The sequence below is a fragment of the Callionymus lyra genome, chromosome 7 (genome assembly GCF_982586985.1).
Source record: "Callionymus lyra chromosome 7, fCalLyr1.hap1.1, whole genome shotgun sequence".
Lineage (NCBI taxonomy): Eukaryota > Metazoa > Chordata > Actinopteri > Syngnathiformes > Callionymidae > Callionymus > Callionymus lyra.
The window spans coordinates 24464725-24485359 of record NC_141824.1 but is presented as its reverse complement, the minus strand read 5'-3'; the positions used below and the strand labels follow the sequence as shown (position 1 = coordinate 24485359).

Genomic DNA, 20635 nt, shown 5'->3' with positions numbered 1-20635 from the left:
GACAAAGTATTTATGTCTTAGGCTGCCATGTGCTACATTCACATCTCTGCTCTGATCGCCGAGTCACTGAAGAGGAGAGGTCAGTGCTCTTTCATCAGCTTCTAATGACAGCATGAGCTTCTCCGTGTGTCTTTAAAATCACACATTCCTCATCTTTGCTAACAAGAGTCACAGTTCGCTCTAGTCAATTTCTTTTCAGTTTTTCACTTTCACTCTCATGAGATCACTTTTATGCTAATCCACTTTCTGGCCAAGCTTATCCACATGTGTCAAACTCATGGCCGGAGGCAAAACCATTTTATGTCGATATGGGGACCTATAGGCGCTTTGTGACCCTGGTCTGGAAAAGCGCTATATAAATACAAATTACTTACTTACAGTACTTACTTACTTACTATAAAGACCCCAGTGTTTAAAGGGCATCTAATGTGTTAATTTAAGAGTCTCTTGAATTGATCTTGTACCTCTATTGTACTCATCAGTATGTGTCTATGTGTACAAAACTATATTTTTATTGAAATATTTACATTAGAAAATGTGCTTAAGCCCCGCCCACTAAAAACACTTTTTTTCTGGAGATTGAAATATGTGTGATCGGTCAAACATCAAGAATTTCACAGCACGTCATTTATCCCAGAAGTCTCCACCTCCAAGGTACTCATTTTATAAACAAAGCAGGGCGTGATAACAGCTGGCTGGAGGGGGAGTCATTATGGGCTACACTTGTTCGCCGAGAATTCAGACGGGGGAGAACTTTATAAAGTAATAAGTTCAAAACATGGTCATGATGAAGGACTTTCTGCATCTTTGAGAGGAAGACGTTAACATTTGAAACATGTGAGTGAGTCAAGAGAGTTGGGTTTTCACAGTTGGCCCTTCAGATGTGATAAGGGACGCCTCATAAACAATTAAATAATCAGAATCATACATCCTGATGGGTAAATACATTTTGTTTGGCTCGTGACTTTGACTGCTAAAAGATTTTTGCCCCTTGTGTGATTGAGTTTGACACTTGAAAAAAGAAGCTCTTTGACCCTGAAAAGACTTCCCACTCTGCTCTGACTTGGATTTCCTCTTGTGTGTTCATTCCTCTTCCTATATCTGCATGCACTTCACTTTTGTGTCCACTAGTGTTGCACGTCTGCTGCTTCTTGCTTCATGAGTCTCTCCACGACTTTGTGATTAAAAGCAAAAAGCGTGTGAACTTTTAAACCTCCTGCTCCTCCTCCTACTTCCCACGAACAGGCTACTGGAGAGCTGACAAGACCAGGATGTCCAGTGTGTCCCTTGAAGAAAGCTCTGTTTATAGCTGTAGCTCCTTACTAACCTCCTCCCGAGATCAAGACAGTGAGTGAACGAGTCGTGGGGCCTGGATTGGGGTGGGAGACGAGTCAGAGGGGTGGCCAGGTTTTGATGCTGACGTAGAAATGTAGATTCACTTGATTTGGTAACGAGGATATCCTACAAAATGACGCCATGTTGCTGTTGCACGTGTCCACACTTGCTGCCACTGGAGCACAATGCATGATCACAAGTCATGTTTACAACTGAACTTTGAATGTTTTATTTTATTGTTGTAGAAATTACAGGTTCAACTTTTGGGTAATTTTATGACGATACATTTGTTTTACATTGTTTATATGATAAGATGTTTCAGTACAATGCAACATTTTAATATAGCTAACAATAATTATTATGTAAATAAAAACAAATGCAAAAAATGTGTTTCTAATACAGTTTACCTATTATTATTATTATTATTATTGTATTTATATAGTAAAATAAACAATTATTCCTCATTTATCTTCTACCACTGATTACCTCATAAGTTCCGTGGGGTGATGGAGTTTATCCCAGCTACTAAGGGTGAGAAGCATACAAGTATCATCCTGCCTCACAGAGAATAACTAACATTCACACACCAGTTTACATCTGCAGACAATTTTTAGTTTTTTACCCGGAGTAAAGCTTTGCAACCAAAGGGAGGACAAACAAAACCCAAACAAAAACACCACTCGTAAAATAACCTCCATACCTTGTAAATATAAAATATAGTATATAGGCATTTATATTAGAAAGGGACGGAAAAGTATAACTTCACCTAAAATAATAATTATAAACATTAACAGCTTTATTGTGATGGCTTATTTTTATTAACAGTTGTTAACATTAGAGAAAATAACTCATAAAATAGATAGAAATGTGAATAAATGTATTTATCCAAAGTAATTAAAAATATTTTGTGAATTAAAAGAGTTTATTTCAAACTCCAGCTTCATTTTCATTGGGCTGGGCGGCGTTCATGTGCATAAGTCCAAACGTTGAAGAAGAAGGTGCCATGAAGGAAGACACTGGAACACAAGACACGCCGTATACTGAGGTGTGTGTCTTTCTTCTTTACCTCATTTAAGTTAAGATCTTGAATCAACCCCGGAACTTTTCACATCTTCGTTCTCAGGACACACTAGTGGAACAACTGGAACTCTGCGTGGACTATCTCTGGAAATCCGAGCGCTATGAGCTCATCGCTGACATCAACAAGCCTGTGATCGTCGTCTTTGAGAAGAGGAGGGATTTCAAGGTGGGTTGTATCTCCTGCTGTCTAGGTATTTTTAAGTAAGAGTGAGATAAGCGTTATAATGTTCTCTATTTAATTAATCAGATTAATCTATTTTTAATCTCTCCCAAAATGATTGACAAAAGCCCTTTACTCCTTCTTTTTTTTTCTATTTACATTCATTATTGTGGCAGTGTTTCCCAGGTGCAACCTTTAGTTTTCACCAGCAGTGGTGACTATTTCCTTGTTTTTGTTGTAATAATCAGAAAAAGGAAATCACAAGGTCTATTTAAAGGGCAGTTCAAATAGCTACTTTAAAATCTGAAAAACTCAGTTTTAAGATTTAAAATAAAGATAAAAAAGAAGCAATAATTTGTGTAAAAAATACATAATTATAACTGTAATTATATCATCTCTATTAATCACATAGTACAACATCCTTAGTTTTATCATCATGTTTAACTTTAAATCATAATTTGTGCGTTGTTTCTTTCTTTTCATTCTCACAGAGGCTGTCGGAGCTGTACTACGACATCCACCGCTCCTACCTGAAGGTGACGGAGGTGGTGAACTCAGAGAAGAGGCTGTTTGGTCGCTATTACCGCGTCGCTTTCTATGGACAGGTGAGACGCTCTTCTGTGTCTATCTTAACAGACACTGACCTTTAAGTACAATTTCACACAAACAACATTCAAATCAGACACATTTTAGAAAGAGATATTTTTTTAAACATAAAAGCTAGTGTCTTTAAATTCTGTTATTCTTTTCTCTCTTTCTTGTACCTTAAATAATATTCTCAATAAAGATTGCGGTAAGTTGTGTGTCTTCCTTTCGCTCTCTCTGATCCTTTCCTCACCTATGACCTCTATTAGTGATGTGTTGTTGAGGCCTCATGAAACAACTCATGAGGTATCATGATACAGTGTCTTCATTTTGAAACACCACTAGATGGCACTCTCTGATTTGTACTCTTTGTCTCTGATCCAGTTCAGAGTGCCACACTGTATCATGATACCTCATCAGATGTTTCATGAAGCTTCATTAAAACATCACTAACCGCTATTAACATGGTTCCCCCTTAAAGAAGTTTTCTCAAGCTTGCAGTGATCCGTTAATCCGTTATCTTTTAATACCACAGAGCAGTACCATTTCTTCACCTTGACTCAGGTGGTGCCAAAAATGTTATCCCTTATCTTCACTCCGTTAACTTGTGTGTTGTTGCTGAGAACTAACCACTGATGTCAGAGACATACGTGCACCCCAATAAGTGGTTTGTGTTCTTGCAGGGTTTCTTTGAAGAGGAGGAAAGTAAAGAGTTCATCTACAAAGAACCGAAGCTCACTGGACTCTCGGAAATCTCCCAGAGATTACTGAAACTCTACTCAGACAAGTTTGGGGCCGACAATGTCAAAATGATCCAGGACTCCAATAAGGTGACGAAAATAAAAAATTGTCAATGAAGTGTGTAAAAAAACTTCAATCAATCCTATAGGACATACAGGGGCAAAGTTGTGGCCTTTTGACTCACGCAAATGATTTTTCAGGTGAATCCCAAAGACTTGGACCCCAAGTTCGCCTACATCCAGGTCACATACGTGCTGCCCTACTTCGACCAGAAGGAGCAGCACGACAAGAGGACAGATTTCGAGAGACACCACAACATCAACCGCTTCGTCTTTGAGACGCCGTTCACGCTGTCGGGGAAGAAACACGGAGACGTGGAGGAGCAGTGCAAGAGACGCACCATCTTGACGAGTGAGACAATCTTAACCTTTGAAAATGTTACAGTAACATCATGTTTTTCTCTCTCTCTCTCTCTAGCCAGTTTCAGCTTCCCGTACCTGAAAAAGCGCATCCAGGTGGTGGAGCAGCAGAGCACGGAGATGAACCCCATTGAAGTAGCCATCGATGAGATGTCTCGGAAGGTGTCTGAGCTCAACTATCTCTGCAACATGGAGGAGGTGGACATGATCCGGCTGCAGCTCAAACTGCAGGGCAGCGTGAGCGTCAAGGTGTGTACCTCTACAGAGTCTGGACAGCAGACATCGTTTGGCCTCACAACCATGTGCCTGTGCACTCGCAGGTGAATGCAGGCCCGATGGCGTACGCCAGAGCGTTTTTAGAGGAGAAGAATGCCAAGAAATATCCCGACAACCAAGTGAAGCTGCTGAAGGAGATTTTCAGGTAGGACCTCTAGGACGTCTCTCACCGAAGAACTGTATTAAGACCTTTTTTTGCCCCATGTAGGCAGTTTGCAGAAGCCTGTGGTCAGGCGCTGGACGTTAATGAACGCCTGATCAAGGAGGACCAGCTGGAGTACCAGGAGGAGATGAGAGCTCACTACCGGGACATGCTGACAGAGCTGTCTGGCATCATGAACGAACAGGTCTTACTTTTGTGGCACATCTCAACTGGACCAGGATTTACATTCGGATGGATTTGTTGTCTGGATGGATGGATGGATGGATGGATTGATGGATGGATGGGTGGGTGGATGGATGGATGGATGGATGGATGGATGGATGGATGGATGGATGGATGGATGGATGGATGGATGGATGGATGGATGGATGGATGGACGGACGGACGGACGGATGGATGGATGGATGGACGGACGGATGGATGGATGAATGGTTTCGGTGTATGTATGTATGTATGTATCACTGAATGGATGGATAGTTTTGTGTGTAGGTGGATGGATGGATGGATGGATGGATGAATGGATGGATGGATGGATGGATGGATGGATGGATGGATGGATGGATGGATGGATGGATGGATGGACGGACGGACGGATGGATGGATGAATGGTTTCGGTGTATGTATGTATGTATGTATCACTGAATGGATGGAAGGATGGATAGTTTTGTGTGTAGGTGGATGGATGGATGGATGGATGGATGGATGGATGGATGGATGGATGGATGGATGGATGGATGGATGGATGGATGGATGGATGGATGGATGGATGGATGGATGGATGGATGGATGGATGGATGGATGGATGGATGGATGGATGGTTTGGATGGATGGATGGATCACTGAATGGCTGGATCGTCTTGTCCATGGGTGGATGGATGATGGCTTGTTTTGTGGGTAGGTGTATGGATGGATGGGTCGATGGATGGATGGATCACTGAAAGGATGGATGGATGGATGAATCAAAGAATAGATGGATGGATTGATGGATGGATGAATGCACAGCTGCACAACGTAAGTTTGAGAATATTTGTTTCTGGCGCCCCCCAGTGTTCGTGCATTTCCTCCATTTTCTCTGTACATTTCCACTAATCCTCTCTGCATTCGTTTCCATCATGAAAAGACAACGTGTAAAAATATCTCTGACCTGCTGCGGTAAACAACTTAAGTCATCACATGACAAAGTTGCAAATCATTTCATAAAACCAATGATTTTAGATAATGATATAACGATAATAATGAGAATGGTATAACCGAGTTTAATGTCATTTTCACAGTCAACTCTGAAATACATTTTCATTACTGTAAGATATTTTTGTTTTTTTTATCCCTTTTTTTGTCATTATTTTAAAATGTTGCTAAAATGATATCACAGCTAACCACAGCCACTAGTTGTTCCAGTAAACACGACGATCATAATCTTTCAATGAAAACTAATGCCAAGACTCATCAGTCATCATAACTCAGATACATTTCAAAGTCAACGCTCATCATTGAACGGCCTTTGTTGTGATGTTGTTGCTTCTGTCACCTCATGTCACTTTCTCTGCTTTCAGCTGCAACGAAGTGTTCTTGCCTCCAGCACCACTTCTCTCTCTAACAGCTCTCTTTCCACTCTTTCTAAGACTGGTATGACTTGTCTCTCCATCATTTCATCTCCTTCTTTCGTGACATACATCAAATCAAAAAAGTGGGTCGTGTCATTTTGTGCTCATTTAACTTGCATGTTTTGGTCTCTTGTGTCTAGATTCCACACACAAGACAGCCAGGAACGGAGCGACACAGCGGCTTCTGAACGGCCAATAGAATCAGCGGACGCTCGTTGATGTTAACAGATGCCAGGCGGAGCCTTCGACTGTGGCTTCAGATTGTTGGAACAGTATAGTGAAGTTCAGGGTGTAGAATGTGGTCGTGGTAGTCTGTCGTCCTGTTGTTGAATGTGTAATATCTTCAGTAGAGACCAGACCTGCTTGTTTGTTTTGGGTTCCCAGAATTTTGCTTGGATTTTGCTTTAGAAATTTGCTTCCTGAAAGTTATTTCCAGACGGGATTTCTCTTTAGTCGTCCTTAGAGACCGGCGACCTCACCGAGGTGCTTCATCACACTGGTGTTTTTTCCTGGTTCTGGCAAAAGCAAGACCCCTTGCGGGGACGATCCCACCTCTCCTGCTTGAATGTAGAGCAGCTCCACATTTGTACTCGCGCTAACAGAAATATCAGCCGGTTTTTCAGACGGAAGTTACGTTTTGTAACGTTTTTATCACTCAAATGGCTTTTCAATTGTTATTATTTCCCGTTTTCAATTGTACATAAGAAATATTAATATTTAAAAATGTTTTGAACATTTGTTTTTTTTAATAAAATATACAATATATAAATATTTGTTTAGCTGAAAAAAAAACAAAAAACAAACAAAACTGAAGATTTATGTATAACAATTTAAATAAAATTTTGTTAATGTCTGAAGTGTCGAATCCATTTTTTTCAAGTGTTCAAGTCGGTGAAATTTGAGTTGAACTAGAAAAACAGTGAGTTGTTTCTACGTCAGTGGTGTGTGAGGAAAAGACTCACTCTTGTCCGAAACAAACGATCAACGTTAGAGATTTCATGACGGAGACGCCGGTCAACATTGCGCGTTGAGACGTTGGTTCCGAAGCGCCGAGTAAATCTGTGGTTTTCCTTCGACGAACACAGGCTCCTCCAAACGAATCGGACCCAGAAACTACTTTGGTAACAACAACTCCAACTGTTATTACTTCAACCCCTTGGAAGCCAGAATTTGACTCCACTGTGTCTAAGTCTAAAATGATGTACATGACAAGAACTCTGTATTAGCTGCGAATGGTTTTCTCGATACGATGATGGAAACATTTAAAATGTTGAAATTTTAAATATCATGGCTATGATTGTAACTTTTTTTTTTTGGACGATGAGATGTCCTTTCTTTTTAGCAAGGATTTCTGAATCAAGAGTCTCTTCTAGTTTTCGTTTCGCTCCTCCCTAGGGATTCCTTACGATCTGAATTGAAATTCAATCTTTTCACTCATAGCCAGGGTCCTATCACATTGTTCTGTGTTATCGAGGACGTTTCCAAAATAAAAATATTATCGCCTTTAACGGATCGGCCTCCGTCTTCCAGGCCCCCGTCATTCGTTCTTTGATCCAAGACCCAAGCAGTGAAAAGGCAGACAAACAGACGTTTTTTAACCGGTGTCATGTCTCTAATTCTGTTTCAAGCTTGTCTTGAAACAGTGTAAATCAGTCTGAGTAAAATGTTGATTGTGAATGTGTATTCAAACGCATAAGCTCTTAGATCAAGCGAGTAATTTATACTTTATATTTTGATTATCTTTTAGCATTAATTGAAGTATGGCGTATACGTTTAGTGTATAATAATTTTTAATCTAACACCTTCATCGTTGACAACAACAAGGATGAGAGGATGAGAACCAAGAGACCAGCCAAACAGCAGTTAGCATGTTGTGCTAGCACAAGCTCCATTAATCGAGGCAATACTTCATGCATGCTTCGCCCTCCAGCAGAGCTTCGCTTACGGTTTATTTACCGAGGTGAAGGTGACAAGATGAATTTCCTCCCAGATACTCACAAAAAGGGAGGCATAAAAGTCGTAGCTCTTCAATCTGATACTCAGACTGAGGGATGCAATGCAATGGTCTTTTTGGTCTTTTAACCACTATCCTTATATTTTTATTGTGATACTTCTTGTTTAACTGTTTAACCTTATATGAACAATTTATGGTAAAAATATCACCAGAAATCATTTATTTGTTTCGAATTTTTTATATTAATTCACCCACGTATTTATACTTTTATTTTTTATTGTGTAATTAATCTTTTTCTCTTTTATCAAGCAATAATTTGATTAGTTTGTCCTTGTCTGTTTCCTTATTATTGCACCTTAAATACGTTTCGGTTGTCACTCGTGTGTACTCGGTAATTTACGGTGTAGGTACAACGCTTCCTACGTGATGACGTCACACGCTCCATTTGCGAATGTCTCTTTAAACTATTTTTTATGGGTTAAAGAAACGTCAACAGAACGTTTACATGATACTTTTTACCACACATAAAACATTTATATTGACAAAAAGATAATCTTCTGAAACCTTTTCACTTTCCGTTTCTTCCATTTCCTGGTCCGACGATACATGACAACGCTGATTGGCTACTTTAATGTTACAATTAAGACCACAAAACCCTCTTATATTACAATTAACATATATTTATATATTTTATTATATTACATGTTTTGTTAAGAGAAAAAATCACAATAATATCATGAAAATTAGAAAATGTTTATTGCCAGAAGTGTTAGAAAAAAAACACGATTTTTTTTGTTGTACTGCATACATTATACAAATGGAACACATTAAATAAAAATAAAATGACTCGTTTAATAAAGTGGGCATATATACATGTAATTATTGATTTAAATCGAGAAATGAAAACTAAATAATTACTGAGGTGTTTATGATCCGAACTACAGGTAGAATGAGTTATAGAAAATGGGAATATTCTAACAATTTTGTTATTTGAAAAGCGAATTATTTCGGAATTCGAATGTTTGTATTGCATTGTACAGTTGTGCGTTATTATTAGTAAAACAGCTTCAGTCAAACATCACTGCCCTCCTGAAGTTCAACTAAAGCGTCATTTTAAGGCCCCGCCCCCACATCACACGTCACTTTAAATTTACCCCCCCTACCCCGGTCTACCTGGATCTTGTCAGTCGTCATCATGGAGGTCTTCTGTTGGGGGAACAATTCCAGCGAACAGTTAGGACCCAAGAAGACCTCAGGTGGACCCAGACCCTGGTCCTGGGGGCCCCAGCATGAGGTGACCCTCATCAGCTGCGGGGAGCGACACACCCTCATCCTCACCCGGGACGGAACGTTGCTCTCCAGAGGAGACAACTCTCACGGACAACTGGGGGTTGAAGATGACCAAACACGACCAGGTATCAGTCCAAATATGAACAGGTTTTACTTTCGTTTCTCGGGAACCGAACTGGCCCTGCGGTGGTTAGTTCAAGTGCGTCTGGAAATATTTATTCTCCACATGAAGTGAAACTTATTTTAATCCACGAGTTTTGTAAAGTTTTAGAGTTTCCCCGAGTGTTTTTTTCTGTTATGATCTCGTTTGAATAGTTTCTGAAAGTGTGATCATGTATTTGTTTCACGTTATCGTTGATCGTACGATCAGTTTCGTTTCTCTGGAACCTCGTCTAGAACCTTCTCTCTGGGTAGTTCAAGTGCGTCTGGAAATATTCCTTCTCAACATATCATCGAGAGATACATTATTGTAAAACTTTCTATTTACTTTTATGGAACGTTTTTAAGAATTCTCAGAATCGCTAAACAAATTTAAATACTCGGTGCCGAAAATTATTATTTTTTACATTTTTTTTATAATGCGTGGTGAAACACAGTTTATATTAATATTTATAAAACGCGATAAAACATATTTATGGAATATATATTCTATTTCTGAACCGACATATCAAGATCCATCCGTACAAGTTTCGATTCTTGCCAACTTGAAATTAAAATCTAATTTTAAGAAGTTTGTAAATATTTTTTTACGTTTTATTTGTTTGTTTTTTTCTTCCCAGCCACCGTAGTAAAGTCATATTAAATATTATAGATTCTTTTATGTAAATATGATTTTTTTTTTTTTACCATAGAATTCGTTTTGCTTTTTTTTTGTGTCATGTTGTAGTAGAATCAAAATCCAACATTTTGCCATTTGCTAAAAAAAAAAAAAAAAATCTTACCAATTATTTTGTTTGTAAAAAAGAAATCCCAGAAGTCATTGCCACCATAGCCTGTGGTCGGAATCACTGTGTGGCAGCGACGACGTGCGGCAGAGTGTACAGCTGGGGGGCCAGTAAAGAGGGACAGCTTGGAATCTTGCCGCACAAATGGCTGTTCAGTAACACGCCGAGGTGACTTGTTATCGACATTGATGTTGCTTGTTTTGGATAATATTGACTTTCTTTTTTTTTTGCTAGCCATGTATCCATGATCACATCGATCCCAGTGGTCCAGTTGACGTGTGGAGACTCCCACTCCCTCGCTTTAACTGAAGGTTTGTTTTCGTGTAACACGATTCTTTAATAGATCAGTGTCTTCGGTACACGACTGATAAAGCTTTGGGTTTACTTAAGCCGTTCATTTAATCACGCCTTAAGTAAACTCCATAACAATTCTTAATAACCAGGGGGTTCAACATCTGTTTGTAACTTTCAATCCTGAGATGAAGAAGTAGTTTTTGTTGCAGGAATTGATTATGAAAAACGACCTCCTATTCATGACTTTTTATTATTTATAAATACATGTTGTTAACTCAATAAGACTGTAAGTACATATTTCTACATTATAGCTTTCAGTCTCAAGGCACTTAAAGAGATGAAGCATTTTAACTTGCAGTAGTAAGTAGTAAGTAGTAGTAGTAGTAAGCTAAAGTATGTTTATGAAATTTACCACAAATAATATAATTTTTCCAAAGACTATTTAATTATCAATGCTTGTGTGAGACAGGAATGCGAAGGAACAGGTGACTTTATGTCAGGTCTCTGAAGGGGGTTGAGCGATAATTAAACAAGTTTTTAATAAATCCAAACCGGTCCTTAATAAGAAAAGAGAACAAAAACAAAACAGGCACTCGGGACGGAGACAGGGCGCGGCTAGAGATCGGGGTCTCGACGGCGACTAAACAAAAGACAAAAGGACTCACGCAAATAAAACCACTGACAATGTCAGGAGTATCCACTTTCTTTTCAAAGTTCAGATCCAAGGCGAAGGGAAAGCCCACCTGGTCTGGAGATGCAATACTCTGGCGAGGTAGAGACGCTCCTTATCAAAGGGAAGAACCCTCAGACCAGCGTCTGTCAAAAGAAAGCACAGGAAATATAAAAACGTGAAAACACTCTCAAAATAAAACAGGATGTGCATAACAGCTCTGTGCTTCAGAAATAAATAAGACCGACTAAGCTCTGTGTTTTTTCTCCCTCACTTGTACAAGTAAAACGTGTTTCTATTCTTTGTTTAAGTAAAAGGGTTAATTCAGATTCCTAACCTGACCTGAACTGTTCCAACGTTAAGAAACATTGTTGCTACATCATTAGCTTGATTTTCCATCAAACGGTGAACGCAGCGACTCCCTGGACTTTCCATGAAACCTTTTTTTATTTTTTTTACTTCAAATCAGGAGGGGATGTGTTCTCGTGGGGTTCCAACAGTCACGGTCAACTGGGTCGAGGCAGGAGCGTCACAATAGAGGACCAGCCGCGCCAGGTGACGGCTCTGATCGGGATCCCGGCGACCCAGATCTCGGCCGGAGCAGCACACACACTGGTGCTGACGCTCACCGGCCTGGTCTACTGCTGCGGTGCCAACGACCGCGGCCAGCTGGGACTCAACAGGCTCGATGAAGCAGGTAAACGGCAAAATGATCCTCGTTTTAAAATGATGTTGAGAAGTTTTGGTTTTTTTTGTCTTAGGCCGGTTCAACTTTTGTCTGGTTCCTGCTCTCAGACCTTTCAGCATCTCCTCCATCAGCTGTGGAGAGTCTCACTCAGCAGCACTGACCAAGGTTTTTGGACAAAGGTGATATATTTAAAAAAGATGGATACTTAAATATTTAATTTTCCAGGATGGAAAGGTGTTCACTTTTGGAAAAGGAAGTGAGGGTCAACTTGGGAACAACTCCACGGTTGATGAAGTGAGACCTTGTTTGGTGGAGGGTCTGGATGGACCTGCCTCTCAGATCGCATGTGGAAGGTTTGAGCTGAAATATTCTGTCGTTTATTTGAACTTGATTTAACAATGGCTTTCTTTCAAGGCGTCACACGTTGGTTTTGGGGTGCTCGGGTCAAGTATGGGCCTTCGGTGACGGGGAAAAGGGACAAATGGGAAGTGACAAATCTGAGGGAAGTCTGTCTCCAAGTCTGGTTCAACTTCCGTGGACTGTGGCCGGAGAAGCTGCTGTACCCAAAGGTCAGTAGTGTGACTATTTAAATCATCAAATAAGTAACGTGTAATGTTGCTCTTTGTTCTTTATCTAATCCTTTTGCAAATAAGAACTTTTTAAATCTTATACACAGTTAATTATAAAATTTAAAGTAGATTTTTGGAATTCAATTTGTTTGAATCAGGGGAAACAAACTAGTGAGTTATAGAAAGAAAATGTCTTGTTGACGTGAAATATATACAACAGCTGATGAGGTATCATGACACAGTGTCTTCATTTCGAAAGACCACTAGATGGCGCTCTCTAATTTACCATCTTTGGCTACTAATTCAATAAAACCTGGCATGATTTCAAACTGAGAGTGCCATCTAGTGGCCTTTCAAAATGGAGACACTGTATCACGATTCATTAATAACTGTTTCATGAAGACTCATAAGTTACTGCAACTTCACTTACGGTCTCATCTAGAAAGACTTGTTTGACGCAGGAAACTAGGTAGAATATACAGTATATACTGTATATATATCTCATGATATCACCAAGTCATTTGATGTTGCTAAAATGGAATCTCTGTTTATTCTTGTTCAAAGAGCACAAAAATAGTTCAAGACCACCAAGAATTTAAAGCAAGACTGAAATCTTGTTATGTTAAAATGCCAGTAAAAGGCTGTTGAGCCCACATATTGAATCACCTGGGAACATTTCTATGTCAGGGGTGTCAACCCCAATCGTATAAAGGGACTTTATATATATCGTTGGCCGAAAATGTCTATTTACCAGGAAGTATGAGTCATGAATATTTTGTATTCTTGGAGGCTAAATATATCTGGTGTTCGTACTTCTTTATTATCCCTCACCAAGAAAATAGCTTTTGTTCATCATTCATTTTACTGGAGGTCTATCATTTTTGACATCCATAACTTTTGTTCCTTATCTTACCTTAAACATTAGCGTCTTTAAAGGTTCCAGAATATCTACATAAAAATGTACCTGCTTCGATTTGAGCCAACCATCCGGCGGGCCACATAAAATGAATTTTGCTTTTATCTTCCAGATTTGGAAATTGCAGCCGGCTGGGATTCCAACTTCGTCTTCACGTCTTCAGATCAGGTGACGCCCAACGAAAAGCAGCGCGTCCTCAACTCTGACTTTACGAACTGGTTTTCTTGTCTGAGTGTCTTCTAGACTTGATCAAACTGAACAACAACTTTTGTTGTATCTGCTCCTCTGTAGAATCCGGAGCTGCGTCAGATTAGTGGACGACTTCATAAAGGGAAACTGAAAGAATGGTTTTTGATGGAAACGCCTGACGAACAAGCCGAGTGGTCTTTATAAATCACTTCTCTCTACGTAATGACTTTCATACTCATTTACGCTTTACTCCGACAGCGAGATCGGCTGGATGTTTGGTTCGTGTTCTAACCTTGTTTCAAGTTTTACAAAGGAGCAGTGAGTACCACTTTACAACACGGCACCAGAGACAAAGATACCATCGAATATACTTCATCTTTTAAAACATACTTGATGGTTGGGAAAACTTCATATTTTCACAGCGCTGTTCCGCCAGAAGAGGGCGCCCTGACTGTTGATCTTGAGGCTGCTGATCGAACCATTGGGCAGCTCCTGAAAGTACCCTGGAAGAAGAGCTTAGTAAAGATCCTTGAATCATTTAAATGTCTTCAATATTTTTCACATTAAATGTTCCTGATATGTGAGAAATATGCTGTGTTTCCTCCAGGTGAACATCTACCCCATGCTGAACGAACTCTTTGGGTCAAGACAAATACTTCAATCCCCTGAGATCATCATTCTTTTGCTCTTATTCCCTTTTGAGGCAAACATTGACGCAGTTCAGACCAAGTTTTTTCTTCTGGCTGCAGTAATAAATGAATTGAGCGAAAAGACGAGCGAGAAGTTGAGTAAGAAAACGTTTTATTTGAAGTCTAGAAAACCCCATCAGATGGTTAGACACCGTGCTATGTCTGATCTTCTCTCTTTTTCAGGGCGCCTGTGGAGTTCACTCAAGCCTGCCTTGTTTATGAAACAACTCTTGGTGTTGAAACAAACCCTTGGTTACATTCTGGGGATGGATGAGCTAAATTACCTTCCTGTTAAAGTGCTACTGAATGCGCTCAAGCTACTTTACAGAGTCAGTATTTGGAACATTATTGATTATAAACCGTGTAAATGTTCATTGGTTTGCATTGTCACATGCACATCCTCAAATAGTCTTTGGCCTAACACCTGATGAAGAGCAAAACATTAAGTCAAAATTTTGGAATCCCCTCAATACCCAAGTACATTTATTTGAAGACGTTCACAAAGGGATGAGTTAATGAAACCTCTGATGAGGTATCTTGATACAATGTCTTCATTTTCAAAGGGCACTAGATGTAACTTTAGTAGAATAAGTAGATCAGATTCAAATATTATTAACAAGAGAGTGACATCTAGTGGCCTTTCAACTGGAAAGAGTGTACCATGATACCTTATCAACACATCATTAGTGCGAAAGTCTTCAATAGAAATGTATTTTAATTAGAACAGCAGGAATACTCCAGAGTACAATGACTTGAGGACAAATTATTTGGAAATGCAGATTAAAGGGCAAATATGCATCCACTAGTGATTTGTTGATGAAGCTTCATGAAACAGCTGAGGAATCATGATACAGTGTCTTAATTTAGAAAGACCACTAGATGTCTCTCTGATTTATAATCTTTTGCTTTGATCTACTAATTCAATAACACTTGGAAAAACTTCCAAACTGAGAGTGCCATCTAGTGGTCTTTCAAAATGAAGACACTGTATCATGATACCTCATCAGCTGTTATAGTAGTATTCAAAGATGAGTGGAAACAGGAGCTACAATAAACTGAAGCATAAAACTATTAGGGACACACACATAACTCATAATACACACAATAATATTTATTAAACTCAATATTTTATGGAGTAAACAGCAACAAACAAGCATCAACATTTTTATCTTGAAACTGTTGGACATTCAACAGTAAGAGGTTTGCATGGTATCTGTCCATGTTTAACACACTTTCCCAACAGGCTAACAAAACTGGAAACTCCCATAAAGTCCCATTGAGCAGTTTTCATGTTGAGGAGTTCAAACATCTCAAACCTTTGAAAGACGTCGAGTTGTGGTTGCAGTTCTTAAACAAAGAGGTAAAAAAAAACATTATGATTGATGTTTGCCATTTTAGTTTTCTCCTAAAATGTCTTTTTCCCAGGATGACAAAGACACACCCGTCATCATTTGCCGATACCCGTTTGTGTTGGATCTGACTTGTAAAGTTGGGATCTTCAACATCTGTGCATTCATCTCAGAGGTGCTACAAATTTTGAAATTCTGACTAATGAACATGTTTATATATATTTCATACCGTTTTCCACAATCTCAGAGAGGTTTTGTTGAACAGTTTGAGAAGGGTTTAGAAACTGCCGGAGTCCCAGTCTTCCAACTATCCCTGCGCCGGCAACACCTGGTTGAGGACACCTTCAGACAGCTGCATCATGCTGACCACGCTGCATTCAAACGGAAACTTGTGGTAAAAACCTTCATATTGTCTCATCAAGTATCACATTTAAGCAAGAAATAAAATTAATTTTGTCACTTGGTCTGGATATACTACTACATACTAAATATACTATACAACTACTACAGAATTTGATAGGTTTGTTTTCTATTTAATACGCTTGTGATGTGTTGCCAAGGCTTCATGAAACATCTGATGAAGTATCATGATACAGTTTTTTTTTTTTTGAAAGACCACAAGATCACTCTCAGTTTCGTCATCTTTGGCTCTAATCTACTAATTCAATGAAACCTGACACCATTTTCAAACTGAGAGCGACATCTAGTGGTCTTTCAAAATGAAGACACTGTATCATGATACCTCAAAAATAATACGTCTTAAATGTAACATATTACACAATATTGCAGTGGCTTTATTAAAACAAATTAAAATATCATATTGTTTGATTCCTTGAAAAGTGTACCTTCAATGTCGTGGCTCCTCTGTTGCCACGTACTGCATGTATATTTATTTGCAAGAAAAGATAATAACTTAGTTTTTGGTTTTCTCTTTCTGGTAACTTAAAAAGGGTAAAATAAAATAAAAGTCCAAGTATCTCATATGAACAGGCTGTATTTACACTATGTTTGCCCAAAAAGCTTAGTTTTAGAAAAGGATTATGAAGTGCTGTAGGGGGGTGTATTAGCAAGAATCTGGTGATTGGATACGTTTCACGATACAGGGAGAATGAGAAGAGATATTCGATATATTAAGATACTGTAGGTACAACAATATATTTGTAGTATTGTCAGGTACTTGACTCTAACATTGCAGACCAGATGAGTCTTGACAAACTTGTAACTGCTCTAATTTGTTTGAAAACTAAAATATATCCAAACATCAACTTTAAAAACTGCAGGAGTCGACTGTATCCTCTTGTCCTCAGTCATAGCTAGGAACTCTCAGGGTTTCATTGTTCCTTAAGGGTAGGTAATAATAGCAGCCATTTTAAAATCAAATGATTGTATTCAACATAGATGTTATTTAATATAAACCATAAAATAACTATGATATAAAATGTGATTTTAAAGCAAAACAATTGAATGAACAAATTTGATAAAATATCGTTAGAATCAGAAACAAGTTTTCTGCCAGTAATGTCGAAACAAAAACGGAATTTTGTCTAAACGAAACAGGATTTATTTTGTGATGAAGTGGAAAAGACACTCGAGACAATCACCAAGGCAACAAGTTTGGGGTGGGTTGAGAGAAAACAACATTCTCTGCTCTTCTCCTGAAGGGGGCGCAGTTAAAAAAAAAACAACTCTGAAGATGTGATCACACTTTGTGTTAGAGACCGACTGGAACAATTTTTTTTTCCACCTTGAGTCTCTCAACAGCCTCATGGCGTCGTGAAAAAATGTTGTGATGTTCTTCACATCCCTATTTTCTACGTTGCAATTCATGTCCTTGTCAAACCAGATACTGATCCAGAATATTAGATTTAACCATCTCTAGTCATCATAAACTGAACACAAACCCTACAGTTTAAGATAAAAACAACAACACACCGAGCGATCTATTGAAGAGCCGCTGGTTTCTCTCAGGTCGTGTTTGTGGAGGACAGGATTTTGTCAAACGTCAACATAAAGGACTTCTTCCACGACATCTTTACAGACCTGAAGTCGAACATGTACATGTACAACGACAGCGGGAAAGTGGCGTGGTTCCCGCCAAAAGTAGGACAAAACTGTTGTTGCTATGAAAGTGAACGTTGTGTTACTCATTGTTCTTACTTTTATATCTCCACACAAAAAGCCAAAAGAAGAGGAGAAGAAGTACTTCTTGTTCGGGGTTCTCTGTGGCCTGGCGGTCTATAACCACCACATCATAGACCTGCCGTTCCCACTCGCCCTTTTCAAGAAGCTGCGCGGCATCAAGCTCACACTTGACGACCTGATGGAGTACGAACCTGTGGTTGGAGAGTGAGTCGAGCAACACACTGGTCATCTATTTAAACAGTCATTGAAGACTCTTTGTGTGTCTTCAGGGGACTACGTTGCATCTTGCACGACTACGACGCAGAGACACTTCAAGAGATGGCGACACCCTTCACTGTGCGTCCATCCATACGTTTTGATTGTCCAGTTGCTTCATTACGTCTTTTCCGCAGATGTTCTGGGGTGGGGAGAGAGTGGCCCTCGATCCAAAAGACCCCCAAAAACGTGTCACACAAACCAACAAGTGAGTCTTAAACATTTGAAGATTTCCTCCTGAACTAAGAAGTTTACGCTGGGTGAGGACAGTGCCTTGGGGCGCTGCCGTCTAACATGAGATCTCTCTTCCTAACAAACCGATCTTTGTTTTAGGCTCTCGTGTAGTAACACAACTTGTGTCCTGCTCTCCACAGGAAAGCGTTTGTCGCCGCGTATATCGACCACGCTTTCAACAAGTCTGTGGAACGAGTGTTCGAGGAGTTCAAGAGAGGCTTCTACAAAGTGTGCGACTTTCACGTGGTGGCGCTGTTCCAGCCGGAGGAGCTGAAGACTGTGATGGTGGGAATAGAGGATTACGACTGGGTGACGTTTAAGCAGGTCAGTAAATACTAGGGGTGTCAAGAAATATCGGGTACACTTAAATATCGCAATTATTTTGTCAAGATTCTGTATTGATATTGTATGTAGCCCTGGAGTTGACATGGATGAAATAAAATGTTAATCTCGTGATTCACGTATTTAGAGATTTTAAAAATAATTACACCCATGTCACCTCCTGGGCTACGTAATATTTAACAGCAAGGTATCATTTTTCTTTCTTATTATTTTTTTTTATCATAGCTATTTTTTGGTTTTCATTACAATAAAGTGAAAATTAAATAATTCAATTGTATATCTACAGTTAATATTCACAGCGCTTTCCTTTTTTTTGCAATTAAACTCCTAGTTAGTCATAATATCCACCACGGCTAGAGGAAGAACAAAATCCTGTGAGATTACAGATGTGACTGAGGACGAGAGGATACAGTCCACTCCAGCAGATTTTAAAGATGATGTCTGTACCTATTTTGTCCATAGAAATGAAAGCAGTTATGACTTCAAGAGTCATGTGATCTGTAAATTCTGCAACACCAGAGTCAAGTACTCGGACAATAGTACAAATATATACTCGTTCCTACAGTATTCCAACATATTCTATCGTTGCCCCTGTATTGTGATACATATAGTATCGCCATATTCTTGCCACTACACGCTCCAAGTAAATGCAGTGGAATAACAGGTTAAGCACTGTTTCGACCCAGAACACGCGGTATGAAGGGGAGTACCACGCTGAGCACCCGAACATCATCACCTTCTGGAAGGTTTTCGAGAGTCTGACCCCAGAAGAAAAGAAGAAATTTCTCTGCAAGTAGAATGAAACCTCTAACGATCGACACTTAATGAGGCTCTTTGACAAGTTTCGTCGTTTTGTTTGTAGGGTTTGTTACTGGTTCGGAACGCGTCCACTTCAAGGGGATGAAAGCTGTCCAGATGAAAGTGGCAGTCCTGCAAGATTCCGACGACATCCATTGTCCACAGGCGCTCATCTGCCATTGTCTTCTGCTGCTTCCTATCTACAGCAGGAAGAAAGCTGGAAAGCTGATGCGCAAATGGCTTCTTGTGGCTTTGTCGACAAAGAAAGGTTCAGATCCTCATGCCAGATCAAACAGCAACGTGTGAATCAGATTCGCTTTCAAGTTACATTTTTTTTTAGTAGAAGTTTGCTTTGAAAGTTCTGCAAAATCTAGAACGGAACTCGTGTCTCCTGTTTAGAGGCTCCCACCTGTCCGTCAAAATAATTAGAAAGTGCTTTTACAAAGGGGGCGGGGTTAAGTATTCACCACATCCCCAAATTTCCCAGCGTGTAATTGAAATTAAAGGAGGGATTAAATAAGGAGGGAAAAGACCATTTGGTTACAGAGTGATCAGGAATACTCATTTAGAAATATATGTATATTGATACACGCATTTTCTCGTTTATAGACATATTTCTGTGTATTTCCCTTAAGCCATATAGATAAGTGTGTATTTATATATACCATCAGGTCGTCAATTCATACTTGGCTCTCATGTACCCGTACGTGAAGAAAAAACAATAATTGCAGAATCAATAGTTTCAATTTGAGATCATTAAGTTAGTTGGTCAGTCAATTTTATTTTGTTTTACAAAAAGCATTTACATTTTGACATTTAATTCAATCTTCTTGTCGACTGGCCTGAAAATGTTTTTAATTTAAAGGATTTATTATACAAGCAAATATGTGACTTTTTCTTGAACTAACAAACATTAAAAATAAAATGTTTTGTCTTCTATCACTCACCA

The 20635-nt window shown here is 39.2% G+C and overlaps 2 protein-coding genes and 1 long non-coding RNA gene across 6 annotated transcripts in view; 2 read left to right on the top strand and 1 right to left on the bottom strand.

The window, feature by feature from the left end:
* dock10 (dedicator of cytokinesis 10) overlaps positions 1–7216 on the top strand; it is a 59153-nt gene extending 51937 nt beyond the window's left edge. For 2 of the 3 annotated variants that reach the window (XM_087795430.1, XM_087795429.1), the window contains exons 46-57: positions 22–79; positions 1246–1347; positions 2274–2380; positions 2459–2581; positions 3067–3180; positions 3844–3990; positions 4102–4312; positions 4379–4569; positions 4641–4741; positions 4805–4943; positions 6313–6385; positions 6504–7216. In XM_087795430.1, the coding sequence (XP_087651556.1) occupies positions 22–79; positions 1246–1347; positions 2274–2380; positions 2459–2581; positions 3067–3180; positions 3844–3990; positions 4102–4312; positions 4379–4569; positions 4641–4741; positions 4805–4943; positions 6313–6385; positions 6504–6562 (1425 nt within the window). In that variant the 3' untranslated portion in view covers positions 6563–7216. The remainder of the gene's footprint in view (positions 1–21; positions 80–1245; positions 1348–2273; positions 2381–2458; positions 2582–3066; positions 3181–3843; positions 3991–4101; positions 4313–4378; positions 4570–4640; positions 4742–4804; positions 4944–6312; positions 6386–6503) is intronic. The other variant, XM_087795431.1, reaches the window with a different exon arrangement.
* The window catches only part of LOC148075773 (uncharacterized), a 24146-nt gene extending 14520 nt beyond the window's left edge, over positions 1–9626 (bottom strand). Inside the window, exon 1 of the long non-coding RNA XR_015711846.1 lies at positions 9491–9626. This is a non-coding gene — a long non-coding RNA (uncharacterized LOC148075773). The remainder of the gene's footprint in view (positions 1–9490) is intronic.
* On the top strand, positions 9493–20635 carry LOC148075772 (putative E3 ubiquitin-protein ligase HERC6). Of its 2 annotated transcripts, none has more exons than XM_087795436.1 (23): positions 9493–9732; positions 10572–10719; positions 10786–10862; positions 11985–12212; positions 12277–12368; positions 12429–12556; positions 12618–12772; positions 13801–13856; positions 13980–14071; positions 14136–14195; positions 14300–14396; positions 14485–14665; positions 14750–14895; positions 15810–15926; positions 15992–16090; positions 16181–16309; positions 17884–18015; positions 18095–18261; positions 18327–18393; positions 18450–18520; positions 18687–18870; positions 19575–19677; positions 19751–20635. In XM_087795436.1, exons 1-23 carry the CDS (start codon positions 9513–9515, stop codon positions 19990–19992), a joined length of 2991 nt encoding a protein of 996 aa, XP_087651562.1. In that variant the 5' UTR covers positions 9493–9512; the 3' UTR covers positions 19993–20635. The 2 variants fall into 2 exon arrangements, with proteins under 2 accessions (XP_087651562.1, XP_087651561.1); XM_087795435.1 differs by having other exon boundaries at positions 16163–16309.

What these genes read in the sequence shown, in the direction of transcription:
- LOC148075772 (XM_087795435.1), top strand. Translation starts at nt 9,513, where the DNA reads ATGGAGGTCTTCTGTTGGGGGAACAATTCCAGCGAACAGTTAGGACCC. An exon ending in TCAAGTTTTACAAAGGAGCA is followed by an intron (nt 14,196 to 14,299) that starts GTGAGTACCACT and finishes ATATTTTCACAG; the next exon opens with CGCTGTTCCGCCAGAAGAGG. An exon ending in TCTGTGCATTCATCTCAGAG is followed by an intron (nt 16,091 to 16,162) that starts GTGCTACAAATT and finishes CCACAATCTCAG; the next exon opens with AGAGGTTTTGTTGAACAGTT.